This window comes from Leopardus geoffroyi, chromosome B1 (genome assembly GCF_018350155.1).
Source record: "Leopardus geoffroyi isolate Oge1 chromosome B1, O.geoffroyi_Oge1_pat1.0, whole genome shotgun sequence".
Classification (NCBI taxonomy): Eukaryota; Metazoa; Chordata; class Mammalia; order Carnivora; family Felidae; genus Leopardus; species Leopardus geoffroyi.
This window is the reverse complement of record NC_059327.1, coordinates 149,914,670-149,930,962: the sequence shown is the minus strand read 5'-3', so window position 1 is coordinate 149,930,962 and position 16,293 is coordinate 149,914,670. Positions and strand designations below refer to the sequence as shown.

Sequence of the window (16,293 nt, the reverse complement as noted above, 5' to 3'; positions counted from 1 at the left end):
TTATTCCAATAAATATATGTGATCATAAAGAGACTTTGTAAGGAAAAGGGCATGTGAAATTGGTACCTCAGTTCTAGGCCCACTGGGCGTACAAACTACCTACAGGTTTACCACGTCATTGACATTTCCTGGCTTCAGTTATCTGAACCATAGGTGTGTTGGCCTGAATGACTCACAGTCTTCTTCAACCTTTAAAATTCTGTGAGTCTAGTTTATGGATTTGTGTGTGTGTGTGTGTGTGTGTGTGTGTGTGTGTGAATAAATTGTTAGTCTCTTTCAGATTATTGTAGGATTAGTTTCATGCCTTATCAATAGCCCATGGGGAGACATTATTATAAAGTAACTCAATTTTTCCATGGTTTGGCTTATATTTGGACTTACATTTGACTTATAGTTATAGAATATAAATTATATTTATATGAATAAATGACAGTCTCTGCCCACAAACCTGATATTCCGCTGACCTTGTCAGGGAGTCAGTTTCCACAAAGCCTTCATTTAATTGTACCATGGAATACCCAAGCCTGACTCTCCTAATGTCTTCATGAGACACTTAGGGGCTTTTTTCAGATTACTTTGTTTATGTGTTCTGTGCAGTAGGTCCTTGAAATTTACATTTCATTTTTTTTTTTAACTAGTGTTTCATGGTTGCAATAGTTAGGCTACCGCCACAAGCCCTAGGAGATAATTGGCTGCATCAATTCAAAGATATAAATGTTTCTTTCTATGTAGAAAGACAAACTCATTAATTCTTCAACATATTAGGGAATTTCCATTTTTCTAGGCATTTAACCTTACAACAATGTAAAGAACTACCTCCTAGAGGTTCAAACATGTAAATGCATCTATGAAACGTCAAATTTTTGTGCCATTGTTTTGGAATGACTCATGAAGTTACCATCACCTTTCCCCCAGGTTTTGTAACAAAGATACATTTGTGACTAGCTAATTATTATGTGCACTCAATTATTAATCAGGCTTTCTTTGGATATATCTAAGGGTGGGGATATTTCTCTTTTTTTCTGTGTGTGTGTGGGGGGGGGTGGGTGTGTGTTAAAAAAATCACCAAAAATAGGGAGGTTTCATAGTAAAAATGGTTAGAAGATCTCTGGCCTGATTTATCACCATATTTTGTTTCCTAGATATAACTTTTTTCGAGGATCCTTCTAAAGGGTTTATAAGTAGAAAATGTATTAAATAAAAAATCTCTTTGGAAAACTTGGAATAATAAAGAAACAGAAAAAAGTATTTGTGAGCTCAGGAGAAATGATTAGAAATTATATAACATTTCCCTGAATTCTTTAAGAGATTAAAAGGTTTCTCACTTAAGGAGACACCCTTGACAAAGATGTTCCAAAAATCCAGATTATTTTCAAAAATTTGCATTACACCTCTTTTATATTCCAATTTGCATGATGTAAAGAGTTGAGTATCTCTGCTGTATTCTTCCAGCCAGGATAAATTGACCCACTACTTTACAAATTTATAAGGATTTAAATCCCTTATAAATTGACTATGGGTTGATTAAAGTGATTTTAAAATAAATCACGTCATTTAATTTCACTTCATTGTACTGTATTCACTAAACATTTAAATTCTCATACATGTATAGCTTGCTTAAAGCTGTCAATATTTAACTTTTATAGAGAATTAGAGGCCTGTTTTTGAAGTGATCCAGTTTCGGTAATAAGCCACTTCTGTGTAGACTCCAGGTTTGTTCTTTTGACCACAGTTATCTCCCCAGCTCACGATTCCAATGAGATACCAGGTGTCTTTAAAATCCTTTATAACTAAGGGTCCCCCAGAATCACCCTGAAAATAGAGAAATAAAATTACCTAAATATAGAACTTATTACTTAAAATATTCTGATGAAGCACATATTTTATTATAGACAGCATATTTATTGATTACCAATTACAGAACAATTAATTGAAACATGGATTTCAAAAGTTATAAAAGCTTTAAAGTTCAGTTTCCACATTTTAATTTTCTCAGATTTATAGACATATAATTGACAAATATAATTGTATATAGTTAAAATGTACAATGTGATATTTAACATACATATATATATAATTTGTGAAATGATTACCACAATCAGTTTTATTAACACATCTATCATTTCACATAGTTACTGTGTGTGTGTGTGTGTGTGTGTGTGTGTGTGTGTGTAGAATGCCTAAGGTCTACTGGCAAATTTCAAATACACAACACAGAAAGTCTAGTTGGTGTTGGTTTTCTCCTGGCTCAAAGCAGGGTTCTTGGATCTCTGTTTTATTAGACAGACTAACCCCCTCATCATGCACCTCAGTTATAATTGCTGTATTCATGTCTTGGACCCTGTCCTTGAGTCTTTTCTCAATAACTTTCCCGGTTTTTCTGTGTCTAGAGCTTTGTTTTACTACTCACTTGCTCAGTCATGGAGCAGGAATTTTACCTCTGCTTCCCAATCTAGTGAAATCTCCTTATGACCACCTCCTTCCTGAGGCATATCACGAATCTCACCACTTGCCTAGATTCTCATATCCTGTCTGCTCCTGGACTCCTGTCACCACCTTCCCCTTCTCCATCATGGTTTGGACCTCTCTGTGCATTCTCTGAATTCTAGCTGCCTCTCTCCTCTTTCTCAGCAACTGAGGCTGGATATGTACCCGATTCCACTCTTGCCCAGCCTATATGCTACAAAACTCCCTGTTCCTTTTCTTTCTTTTTTTTTTTTTTCAACGTTTATTTATTTTTGGGACAGAGAGAGACAGAGCATGAACGGGGGAGGGGCAGAGAGAGAGGGAGACACAGAATCGGAAACAGGCGCCAGGCTCTGAGCCATCAGCCCAGAGCCCCACGTGGGGCTCGAACTCACGGACCGCGAGATCGTGACCTGGTTGAAATCGGACGCTTAACCGACTGCGCCACCCAGGCGCCCCTCCCTGTTCCTTTTCTGACAGAGGTTTACACGTGTAATTTATGGGACTCAGGGCAGAGCTTTCTGCCACCTGACATCAAAACAACTTCCATTATTTCATCATGTACAATCATCTCCTTGAAGTTTTCAAGAATCTCATGTTATAAAGCAAGTACCTACAGGAAGAAACATACTCTATACCTTCATCAGAAAACGTACATACAGGATAGCTATTAGACAGCAGAGGAAGGCACTGGAAAGGGCACCAGGCCTAATCCACCTTCTCACTCAGTGTTAACTGCCTCTTGCCCTCTCATTCTCCTTATGCTGAGAGCCAACAGATTACTTAGAATTCCCTCAAATATGAATTATAATTTCATACCTTCATTATTTTTGCTATGCTCTTTCTATGTATAGAAAAATAATAGTATTTTCTTGTTGTATAACTGCTAAGTGCCATTTATGCTTCAGGCCTCATTTAAGTGTGATTTCTCTGATATTTGCTGCAAAATTGTTCCCTTCACACTAAAGATATTTGCTCTCCATTATATCATTTAAAACATCTCATCATAGCTCATTGTTCATGATGATTTCCTTTCTAGATGAGACCCCTTTAAGAAAAGGGACTTTGCTGTATGAACCTTTGGACTTCTGGTATTAAGAAAATTTAATTTGGTTGGTTAGTTTGTTTGATAGCTTTAAAGAAACTCTGCTTATATAATTTTGCTTAATAAAACATCCAAAAATGTTTGTGTTGTGAAATATGCATTTAGAAATTACTGAACTGACAAAATATCTATATTGGTACAAACATAAAGAACATTGAATATTTCTTGAAAGAGAGAAAAAATATTTTGAGTTAATGATATCAAAATAATTTCTACCTACCCTGCAGGCATCATAAATTCCTTCCAGATATCCAGCACAAAACATTCCAAATTTTATATCATGGCCATATATGTGTGGTTGTTTGCACACATCATCACTTATGATTTTCAGTCTGGCTTCTCGAAGATTATTTTGGGATTCCCCTTAAGGGAAAACAAAGTAATTTTAGTGTTTACAATCAACGTCCTTAGCTAGAAAGAAGTGAGTGGACTTTTTTCCTAATCGAACCTATTTCATATTAAAACTGTCAATACAAAATGAAGTTAATATAAGCAGTTTCTAGAGAATAAATCTGTCTTTAAAATCTGGCACATTTAAATGATAATTATTGCCTTTATCATATTTTTGTAAATACCTATACTTGTAAGAAAAACATTTTGTGTCTTTTTCTGGAAAACCTTTGTACATTTACTTTATTTTTATTATTTTATTTCATCTTTTTTTAATGTTTATTTATTATTGAGAGACAGAGAGAGACAGAGCATGAGCAGAGAGGGGCAGAGACAGAGGGAGACACAGAATCCAAAGCAGGCTCCAGGCTTTGAGCTGTCAGCACAGAGCCGGATGAGGGGCTCGCACTCACAAACTGCAGGATCATGACCTGAGCTGAAGTCGGACGCCTAACTGACTGAGCCACCCAGGCGCCCCTATTTTATTTTATCTTAATTCTAGTATAGTTAACACAGTGTTATGTTAGTTTTAGGTGCACAATTTAGTGATTCACCTCTTCCATGCATCACCCGGTGCTCATCACAACAAGTGCATTTCTTAACCCCCATTGCCTATTTTATCTATCCCCTCTCCCACCTCTCTCTGGTAACCATCAGTTAAGAGTCTGTTTCTTGGTCTGTTTCTTTCTTTTTTTCCTTTGCTACTTTGTTTGTGTGTGTCTTACTTAAATCCCACATATGAGTGAAATCATATGGTGTTCATCTTTCTCTGACAGAATTATTTGGCTTAGCATCGTACTTTTTCTTTAAACCAATCCATTTATATATATACAGGTAGGAAAGCACTCATTTTTAAAAATACAGTTTGTATTTGTGGATTCCAGATTGTTTCTATAAACTTGTCAGGTTTAGATAGCTTCCTCCCTTGGCTTGATAAAATAACTAAAATACTGTGTATATTTATTTTATCCTTTACATTTTATGAAGAACTTTTACATATATAATGACATTTAAAGTCAATGATTTAATTTCTAATGTATTACAAGTTTGGGACTCCAGAGTATAAACTAGATCCTGAGTTGTAGAAACCAATGTTATGACAGGAAGATAACTGCCTCTGGTGGAAACAAAGAATATCACAAGCATTCAGGGATTCTTTATATCAAACCACATACTGGTCAGGAAACTGACATGTGGTAGACAGAATCTACAATGATTTCCAAGATTCCTATGTGATCCCCTCCCCTGCTTCGGCCTCCAAGTGTGGATGGGATCTGTGAATATAATGGATGTCATTCTCATGATTAGGTTATGTTACATGGCACAGGTAAGGGAATTCTCCGGATGTAATCAGTTTGACATTGAGTTCATCAAAAGGGAGATTATCCAAGGTGGGCCTGACCTAATGAGGTGAACCTCATTTTCAAAAAGGTTTAGGCCTTCCCTGAGTTCAGAGACTTTTTCCTAATGGTTTTGAAGAAGCAAGCTGCTATGAGTTCTATAGCTGCAAGAAACTGTATTCCATAGCAACCAGTGACCTTGAAAGAGAACCCAGAGCTGCAGATGGAGACCACAACTCCAGTGGACACCTTGCTTGCTGTTTTGTGATACCTTGAAAAGAGGACCTAGCTAAGCTGGGTCTGAAATTCTGACCCATGGAAACTGTGAAATAATAAATGCTTGCTGTTTGAAGTTGTTAAATTTGTGGTAATTTGTTACACAGCAATGGGAAACTAATAGACATACCAATTTTAGTAGAATACCAGTTCAGGATTTATTTCTGGAGAGGTGATTACTGAAGTGTTTAAAAAGTGCTTAAGTTATTCTGTTCTTTGAATCAATTGGTGTTTTGTCTTTTTTTTTTTTTTCCTACGACATTGTCAGAAAAATTCATGTCCAGTGTCAGGAATGGTACCTGACAATATAAATTTATAACTTTTTTCAGAAAACTGGTTGGAAAATTTATAAAAAATACAGCACATAAATTCCAGGCATCCCTGAACTATTTCTCAACTATTGTGGGAATGCTTAATGATGTTTCTCACAAAGTGTTGTTTTTTAAAAGAGTCAGCCTTTTATTTCACTAATTTTCTCTGTTTTTTCTTAATTTTGACTTTATTCATTTATACCTATTATTATTTCCTTCCTTTTGCTTGTTTTAGGATTATTTTGCTCTTTATTTCTTTTTTTTTTTTTTAAATTTTTTTTTTCAACGTTTATTTATTTTTGGGACAGAGAGAGACAGAGCATGAACGGGGGAGGGGCAGAGACAGAGAGGGAGACACAGAATCGGAAACAGGCTCCAGGCTCTGAGCCATCAGCCCAGAGCCCGACGCGGGGCTCGAACTCACGGACCGCGAGATCGTAACCTGGCTGAAGTCGGACGCTTAACCGACTGCGCCACCCAGGCGCCCCTCTTTATTTCTGATTTAAGTAATAACTTAGATTATTGATTTGAGAATTTTCTTCTTTTCTAATGTCTTCAGTTGCTATAAATTTCCCTCTCTGCATTGTTTTAGCTACATCCTGCGCATATTGATGTTGTTTTCTTTTTCATTTTCAGTCTTTTGTATACTTAAAATTTTCTTTAAGACTTCCTCTTTAACCTATGTATTATTTAGAAGGGTATTGTTTAATTTCTAAGCAGTTAGAGATTTTTCTGTTCTCTTTCTGCTAATGGTTTCTAGTTTGCTTTCATTATGATCAGACGGATACTGTGTATGATTTCAGTTCTTTAAAGTTGTTGAAGATTGTATTATGGAGCTAGATATGATCTACTTTTGGTCAGTATTGGTGAATGTTTTATGGATGCTTGAAAAAAATGGGTTCAGCTTTGGGTTCTATACATGCCATTTAGATTCCATTGCTACTCAAAAAGTATTACAGCAGGTATATTTCTGCCAACCTCAAACTCCAGGCCAGAACTGATTCTTCCCACCAAACCAAAGGGAAAATGAAATGCCCTTCCCATCATCATGAAGCAGGGAGTGCAAATTCTATATTATAAGAAAACCCATCAGAGAGAGTGCAGACATAGAGGTGTTATGCTTACAGCTCTACTCAGCTGCCCTGGGATTAGTAAGATATGAATAATTTCTGTGATTGGTAATATGGCTGTAAAGAAAGCCATACATATCTCAGCTTGTATAATAGTAATGAAACCATATGAGACACCTGGAAAAAATCTAGAGACCATCAAGACTATTCTTGGGTACATTAGTGAAAGATATTCCTAGTTCCTTAGTGGAGACTAAGAATTAATGGTTTATTCTTTAGGGTTTTTATATATAAAGGAATTGTACAGAGCTCTGTGAATGGATTTTGTCATTCCCAGAAAGGCTTTTCTTTATCTTCTTATGCCCAGAGTTAAGGAAACTCTCTTGCTGTTGTTATATGTAAGTACCTAGACCAGATTTTACAATCCAGAGTGTATCTGACTATGCCAAAAAAGCATTCAAAAACAAAATCATTTTTACTTATTAGAAGTGTAAGGTAGTATATCAAGTTATATCAGTTTAGAGAGAGCCACGGAAGCTTTGTTATCAGAGACAATCTCTAAATTAGCCTCTGTAATTCTGAAGCAGATTTGGCTGTAATTGGACATTGTAGCTGAGAAACAGAAAAACTTGTGAAGTGACCCAGGAAAGTGAAAATGAGTAGTGGAGCAAACCAAGGGGATGAATAGATTAAAAGGGTAGAGGGGGGCTCACAGAGATGAGGCATAAAGGGAGGGAGCATTGGAGGGAAAGTGGGCATGAAGATGACAACACATCTGATGCACACCTGGCATTGCATAGACAACAGCACATAGAAATAGACTCTAGTGTTGCTGAGGGAACATTCACTTCTTTTATGTCTTCCTTGAAGCCTACCCCTTTGGAGCTGCCTCTCCCTATTCTATGTGAGTCTGACCAGGCTGTCTATCACACACCTTCCTTTCTTGGTATAGGCAAAGGAGTGAGTACCTGAGTTAGTGAGTCAACCCAAGTGCCCTGGACACAAATGGGGCCAAAGGAAACCTTTTCAGGGATTAATGTAGATTCTGGCAAAGAGCAGGACATGTTCTTCCCTCCGCATCTATTAGGGGAACATGGTGTAAACCTTGATGTTGTTGGCCACCTTTGACACTATGTGGAACTAGAATCCCTCCCTATGAAGGCAATCTAGGGGAAAACAGAGCCAGAAATGGGAAGATTCAGAGATTCAGCATCTAATGACATACAAACTCCTGAATCCAGCTATGTCTAAAACAAGACTCATCTTCTCTCTCTTGATTTCCAAATCACAAGGGCCGAATTTGCCATTTTATTATTGTTTTCGCTTTAGTTAGTTTGAGTTGAGTTTCTGTCACTGACAAAGTAAGAGCTCTAACTAATCCAATCAAGCTGTGTGGAAATGGCTGGCAGGATATATTAATGGAGATTAGATTAAATCACACTGTCCTAAATTGGATTTAGAGCTCTGTGTCCTTTCTGAGATACCTACCACCGTAGAAAAGTGCTCCAAATCCTGTGATATAAACAGTTGAATTGGGTTGGAAGGATGCAGAGGCTTCTGGCAAACAAACCCGGCGGATGTCATTAGTAAAGGTGACCTTGGGAGAGAACTGTACAACAGCAATGTCGTACTCTCTTGCTGGGGAGTGATATCTCTCATGGACAATAATTCTTCTGATATTTCTTTTCATTAATGGAGGGTTGATTGTTGTTCCAAAGCTAACAGTCCATTGATGTGGATTTGCATTACTGGAAAAGGTTAGAAATGCATATAAACTGTACATATAAACTGCAGCACTATAATAACTGCATGAAGGCTAATAAAAAACTCCATCTTAAAAATATTTGGTTGTATGATAGTTTCCTTTGACCTTTAAATATAGACTATTGCTATTTTGAAAGATAAACTGTATACAAATAGCATCTTAGAGCTGAAATCCAAATAAGAATTATTGAATTCTAGAACTGTAAAGCATATAAGCTATCATTCATTTATCTCTTCAGCAAATATTTGTTGAAATTCTGTATGCTAAGTCTTATTTGAAGTGCTGGGATTGAAGTGGTGAACCAGACAGAAAAGGTCCCTGCTGGTGGCAGTATTCAATTCTAGTGAAGGAAATAAAACAAAATGAATTAACAGATAAATAAATCCAAGCAGTGATAAGAGCTATGAATAAAATAAAATAGGGTAGTGGAATAGAGTACAGGGGGGTAGTTAGATAATTCTCTTTTGAGAATAGGATGTTTAGGCTGAGACATGGTTTATGGGGAATTAGCTGTGAGAAGGCAGGGAGACAAATTTCCAGACAAACTTCCCAAGGCTTACATCAGATGGGCTGCAGTTCGAGACCCAAGGGAAGAGTGGTGGGGCATGAGGCTGGCGAGGTAGGCAGGAACCAGATTTTAGAGTGTCTTATAGGTCATGGATAGTGTGTTTAGATTTTATTCAAGTGATATGGGAATTCACTGGATGATTTTAAGACAAGAGTAATGTAGTCTCATTTACATTAAAAAAAATCACATAAGTTCTTTCTGGAGAATAGATTGTTGGAAGGTAAGAGTGAATGAGGTAAAAGTTGTCAGAAGTAGGAGCGCCTGGATGCCTCAGTCAGTTAACCTTCTCAGTTCAGCTCAGGTCATGATCTCACAGTTCTTGGGATCGAGCCCCACATTGGACTCTGTGCTGAAAGCACAGAGCCTGCTTTGGATCCTCTTTCTCTAAAATAAATAAACATTTAAGAAAAAAATTTGTCAGAAGTCTTGTGAAAGATGACCAAGTATGGATGACTTCTAGCTTGTGAGCAACTTTTAGCTTGTGGGCTCGCACAACTGGCAGATCATGGTACATATGGAGATTGGAAAGGTCATTTAGTAATAAAAGATCATCTAGTAAAACCTTTGTTTTATACATAAGGAAAATAAAACCTAGATAGGTTAAACTATTTGCCACGTATCATGTCTGCTTGCCTCTCTCTGCTCTTCTCTTTATTGGACATGGTCTCCCATCAAAATCTATTTATTAGTAGCAAGATTAGTATTCTTAACTAAGTACTTAACTAACACCGTCCATGAGGGATAAGCAGAAACAGATACTGCCCATATAGATACTTGTTCCTCAACCTAATTATTTCCTAATAGGTAGCTTTAGTCATAGAAAGAAGCATATAAACATATCATAGGGTTTAAGTCCAATTTGACAGCTGTAATTGTGTTGGGATTATTATTTTTATCTTTACGGGAACTTAAATTTAAATTTTAAATGGTGTTTTTATACACAGTTTTGATGTGCAAAAATAATGAGAAAAGCTAAATAAAAATGGTTTGTGAACACAATTGTTCATTTGCATAAATATATTGACATTTTTGTTTATAAATAAATCTCTTGTGAATTTTATTTGTGCAAATCTGCTCCCTCACCTTAGTCATACCTAGATAAACTTAACATAAATCAAGTATTTCGAACTTGGAAGTGCAAAGGACAGACCTTGAATTGCATTTACTTAAATGAAATGATCATTTCAGAACTTTCAAACAAAACCCTGATACTATTTAATACAACTTGTATTTGTTACATTGTGGACAGAAAACCTGAAAGAAACACCTGACAGGAAAGATCCTAAGTGAAGATTACAAATAAACTTAAAAAATTTTTAAACTGGGCCCAAATAAAAAAAATGATAATGATAATGAGTATAAAATAGTAATTCAGATCCCCGACTAAATTGTAAAAATTGAAAGTGTGATTCCTGGGTTGGAAACTATCCCTATAAAAAGGATCTGGGAATTTTGTTGATTATTAGCTTGAAAATCGATCCATGTGATAAGAGTTCTTAAAGGGTTCAGTCAGTATAAGAGTGCAATGATATCAAACAATCTCAAACTAGGGAAGGCCATAAAAAGTCATTTGGTCCTCTCACTGATCCAGTGCTTGAAAGATGGAACTTTGCATGAGGCAGACATACATGCTTGTGTTCAATTCCACCCTCCCCTAACATTGTGACCTTGGGCAAGTTACTTAACTTTTCTTATTTTGCTCAGTGAAAAAAAAGCTTATCAAGCATTGTTTATTTAATGAGGTGAGTGTGAGTGTAAGAATTATGTAAAATCAATCCTTTAAAAATTTTTTTTAAATGTTTATTTACTTTTGAGAGAGAAAGAGACAGCATGAGCAAGGGAGGGGCAGAAAGGGATAGAGACACTGAATCTGAAGCAGGCTCCAGGCTCTGAGCTGTCAGCACAGAGCCTGATGCAACGTGGGGCTCGAACTCACCAACCATAAGATAAGATCATGACCTGAGCCACAGTCGGAGGCTTAACTGAGTCACCCAGGTGCCCCTATGTAAAACCAATCTTAAGGATCTAATCAAAAATTTGTACCACACTGGAGCTTAATAAGTGCTAATAGTTGTTGTTGTAAGAACACAGTCTCAGGTAGCAATTGTCTATGCTTGAACCCTTCTGCAGATGGGAACATCGCCTTTCCCTTAGAATCTCTTTCTTCACCTTGGAATCCCTTGCATATTTGAGCAGCTCTAACTATTGAAAGTTCTTCCTTGATTCCCTAATTCTCTTGCACAGGAAAGTGTCTCAGACATAGGCTTTGAAGGCAAAGTAAACCATACAGTTATATTATCACCTTTCTTTACCGTCCAACACTCTATAGTTTGAGAACATTTCATTTTCTCAATTTTTTTTTGAGTATGTTGTCCAGGACAGAACTCACTATCCCAGTCAGGATTTGACCAACAAAGAGTCTAATGTCTCCTTTATTTTGAAATCTGCATTTCTTTTAATTCAATTTAAATCATAATGTAGTTTTGTGAACAACTAACTCATAGTAGGCTATTTGCTGAAAAAAATTTTAAGCAATTTGCACATGTTAAAGCACAAATATGCTTTTGGTACTGATGTACTTAGATTTTTTTGACTCAATGTAGAGCCTTACATTTATATTTACCAAAATTAATCATTTAGTTCTTGCTTATGATTCTAACATAATTAAAGTCCTGTTGAAATTTGTTTTTCTTACCCACATTTGTTATCCTTTCCAGCATCTATCATCAGCTACTTTGTTGATTATAACTTCCACATCACCTACCAAGCCTAGAAAATACATTGTCTAGGACACAGTGCAGAATAAAGGTCTTTGATGGGCCATAAAAAAACATCTGCAGTCTTTCAATAGCAATTCTTAATCATCATCCTTTAGATAGAGTTGTTCAGTTACTGAGCTAACTATAACCTTCCATTCAATTTATATTATTTTATTTTTTCAAAAGCCCTCGCATTTTACTTTGTCATTATGACATTAGTCATGCTATCTCACTTTTTAATATGTTTATTTATATTTATTTGGGAGGGGGCAGCATAGAGGTGGAGAGGAGAGAATCCCAAGCAGGCTCTGCGCTGTCAGCACAGACCCTGATGTGGGGCTCAATTGCATGAAATGTGAAATCATGACCTGAGCCAAAATCAAGAGTTGGACACTTAACTGACTGAGCCACCCACGCACCCCAATCATACTATCTATTTTGAAGAGTGTTTTGGTTCTTGGAAGCATGATTTAAGGAAGACACTGACAAAATCAAGAACATGTAGAGGAGAAGAAGTAAGATTGTAGGATATCTGAAGCTGATGTTGTGAAATAAAGTAGTGATATTTATTTTCACATATGGTTTTGAGATTCTCATTTATTTTATATTATCTGGCCTGAAAAAGAGAAAATAAGGAATTAGTTCTCTCCATGGTTCTATGGAGAAAGAAATAAATTTGATCCCTGATGTTCCAGATAAAAAAAACAAATATCAGTGGATAAAAGTTATTAGGTTGCAGATTTGATGTTCATTGTTATAAGGATATTTGCAAAAGTGGATCCATCTACCACAAAATTGGCTGACTTTGGAGCTAGTAAGGTCTCCTTTGAGATATTTGATTCCCAACTAGGAAACTAGGGATTTCTTTGCATTCTAACATATTGGCCTGTTGAGCTCTGATGTCTTTCAAACTTTAAGAATCTAAGTCTCTATATTCAAATTTAGACTCCGGTAGACAGAATTACCATGGTGTCAAAAGTCGGAATTTTATTTGCAAATATCTTCTCCCATTTGGTGGGTTGTCTTTTTGTTTTATTTTGTTGATAGTTTCCTTCACTGTGAAAAAGTTTTTGAATAGTAGTATAGTTTTGGTATAGTTTAATTTTGCTTTTGTTTCCCTTACCTGAGGAGACATATCTAGAAAAATGTCTACAGCTAATGTCAAAGAGATTGCTGCCTGTGTTTTCTTCTAGGAATTTTGTGGTTTCAGGTGTCACATTTAGGTCTTTAATCCATTTTGAGTTTATTTTTGTGTATGGTGTAAGATGGTGGTCCAGTTTCATTCTTTTGCATGTAGCTGTCGAGTTTTCCCAGCACCATTTGTTGAAGAGACTGTCTTTTGTCCCATTGTATATTCTTGCCTCCTTTGTTGTAGATTAATGGGCCATATAATTATTGGTTTATTTCTGGGATCTTTATTCTGTTCTATTGATTTATGTGTCTATTTTTGTATCAATATCATACTGTCTTGATCACCACAACTTTGTAGTGTATCTTGAAATCTGGGATTGTGGTTCCTTCAGCCCCATTCTTTCTCAAGATGGCTTTGGTTATTTGGAGTCTTCTGCACAGTGAAGGAAACCATAAACAAAACAAAAAGGCAGCCTACTGAACGGAAGAGTATATTTACAAATGATATACCTGATAAAGGTTAATAATCAAAATATATAAAGAAGTTGTACAACTCAACACCAAAAAAACAAGTGATCTAATTGAAAAATGGGCAGTACGCCCAAATAGACATTTTTCCAAAGGGGATACACAGATGGCCAACAGACACATGAAAAAATTCTCAACATCACTGGTAATCAGAGAAATGCAAATCAAAACCAAATGAGACATCACCTTATACGTGTCAGAATGACTAAATTAAAAAGATAAGGAACAACAAGTGTTGGCCAGGTTGTGGATAAAAAGGAACCCTTAGGCACTATTGGTGAGAATATAAATTGGTACAGCCACTTTGAAAAATCATATGGTGGTTCCTCAAAAAATTAAAAATAGAATTACTGGGATGCCTGGGTGGCTCAATCAGTTAAGCATCTGACTCTTGATTTGGGCTCAGGGTATGATCTCACAATTTGTGAGTTTGAGCCCTGTGGCAGGCTCAGTGCTGATGGTGGGGAGTCTGCTTGGGATTCTGTCTCTCCCTCTCTCTCTTCCCTTCCCCTGCTCCCATGTGTGGGCTCTCTCTTTCAAAATAAATAAACTTTAAAAAAATAAATAAATAAAAACAGAATTACCATATATGACCCTGTAATTCCACTACTGGGTATTTATCCAAAGAAAACAAAAACACTAATTCAAAAAGATCTATGCACCCCAAATGAAAACTATAATGAGATATCACCTCACACCTGTTAGTATGGCTAAAATCAACAACATAAGCACCAGCAGGTGTTGGTGAGCTTGCCAAGAAAGGAGAACCCTCTTGCATTGTTGGTGGGAATGCAAACTGGTGCAGTCACTCTGGAAAACAGTATGGAGTTTCCTCAAAAAGTTAAAAATAGAACTACCTTATGATCCAGCAATCATACTACTAGATATTTACCAAAGGATACAAAAATATGAATTCAAAGGGACACATGTACCTTGATGTTTATAGCAATATTATCTACAATAGATAAATTATAGAAACAGCCCAAATGTCCATTGGCTGTTGAATGGACAAAGAAGATATAGTATATATGTAATGGGATATTACTTAGCCATTTTTTGCCAAAGAAATTTCAAGCCAGTCTTGCCAATTTCCAAGCTAACTTCAAGCCAAATCTTGCCATTTGCAACAACATGGATGGAGCTAGAGACTATTTTTTTTTTAAGTAGGCTTCAAGCCCAGTGCAGAGCCCAGTGCTGGGCTTGAATTCATGACAATGATCTCAAGACCTAAGCTGAGATCAAGAGTCCAACGCTTAACCAACTGAGCCACCAGTCATCCCAGAGCTGGATGGTAATATGCTAAGTGAAATAAGTCAGAGAAGGACAAATACCATGTGATTTCACTCATCTGAAGGATTTAAGAAACAAAACAAATGAACAAAGGGAAAAAGAGAGAGGCAAACCAAGAAACAGACTCTTCGCTATAGAGAACAAACCGATGGTTACCAGAGTGGAGGTGGGTGGAAGGATGTGCTTAAAAGGTGATGGAGATTAAGGAGTACACTTGTTGTGATGAGCTCTGGATGTGGTATGTAAGTGCTGAATCATTAAACTCTACAGTTAAAACTAATGTTACACTGTATGTGAACTAACAGGGATTTAAATAAAAACTTTAAAAGAAGAAACTAAAACAAAAAAAGGTATATACACCCCTATGTTTTATTGCAACATTATTTACAATAGCCAGGATATGGAAGCAACTTAAGTGTCCACTGATAAATGAATAGATAAGAAAGATTTGATATATATTGATATATACATATATGTACATATATGTGTGTTTATATATGTGTGTGTGTGTGTGTGTGTATATATATATATATATATATATATATATATATATATATATATGCATGCATGGTGGTTGCCAGAGGGGAGAGGTATTGAGGGATGGAGAAAATATGGAATAAATAAGTCACAGGAATAAAAGCAAGCATAGGAAATATAGCCAATGGTATTATAATAGCGTTGTATGGTGCCAGATGATAGCTACATTTGTGGTAAGCATAGCATAACATAAAGAAGTTGAATCACCATGTTATACACCTGAAATTAATGTGACATTTGCGTCAACTATACTCCAAAAAAGCCACCAAAACCTGTGAGGACATGACAAATGAATGCTAGGATAAGGACTACTACCCTCACTGACTTTGCAAATACGTATGCAACTATAACACATTAGAAAAAAGCCTGAAAGAAAATTTTCTCATTTACCTCGGTAATATTGGGGGACGTTGGTTATTAATCAGAACATAATACTCAGTTTTTTAGCAGTAGTGAGGGCCAACTTACAGTCAATAACTTACTTCTTAAAGCAGTGTGCTGCGGTGATGAGCCATGTATTACTAATCAAGGTGGCCCCACACTGATGTATGTTATTTCGCTGAAGGGAAGCTTGCCATGGCCAGGCAGCCTTGGCTGCAATGTCTCCAGACATTATTCTGTTGACTATTAATGGAACAACTCGTTTACCACAACCTGTAAGAGATAAAATCACTAAGTTATAAGAAATATCTCCATAGTCTTTGATTCAGAGTACCTAATAGAGTACTAGAATGCAATATTTGCATCTATCATTATG

General features: G+C 36.3%; 1 protein-coding gene across 1 annotated transcript in view; it reads right to left on the bottom strand.

The window, feature by feature from the left end:
• Nucleotides 1–930: 930 nt before the first annotated feature.
• TMPRSS11A (transmembrane serine protease 11A) overlaps nt 931–16,293 on the bottom strand; it is a 53,135-nt gene continuing 37,772 nt past the window's right edge. The window contains 4 exon segments of the mRNA XM_045473870.1: nt 931–1,812; nt 3,792–3,934; nt 8,447–8,706; nt 16,019–16,190. Coding sequence (XP_045329826.1) covers nt 1,651–1,812; nt 3,792–3,934; nt 8,447–8,706; nt 16,019–16,190 — 737 coding nt within the window. The 3' untranslated portion in view covers nt 931–1,650.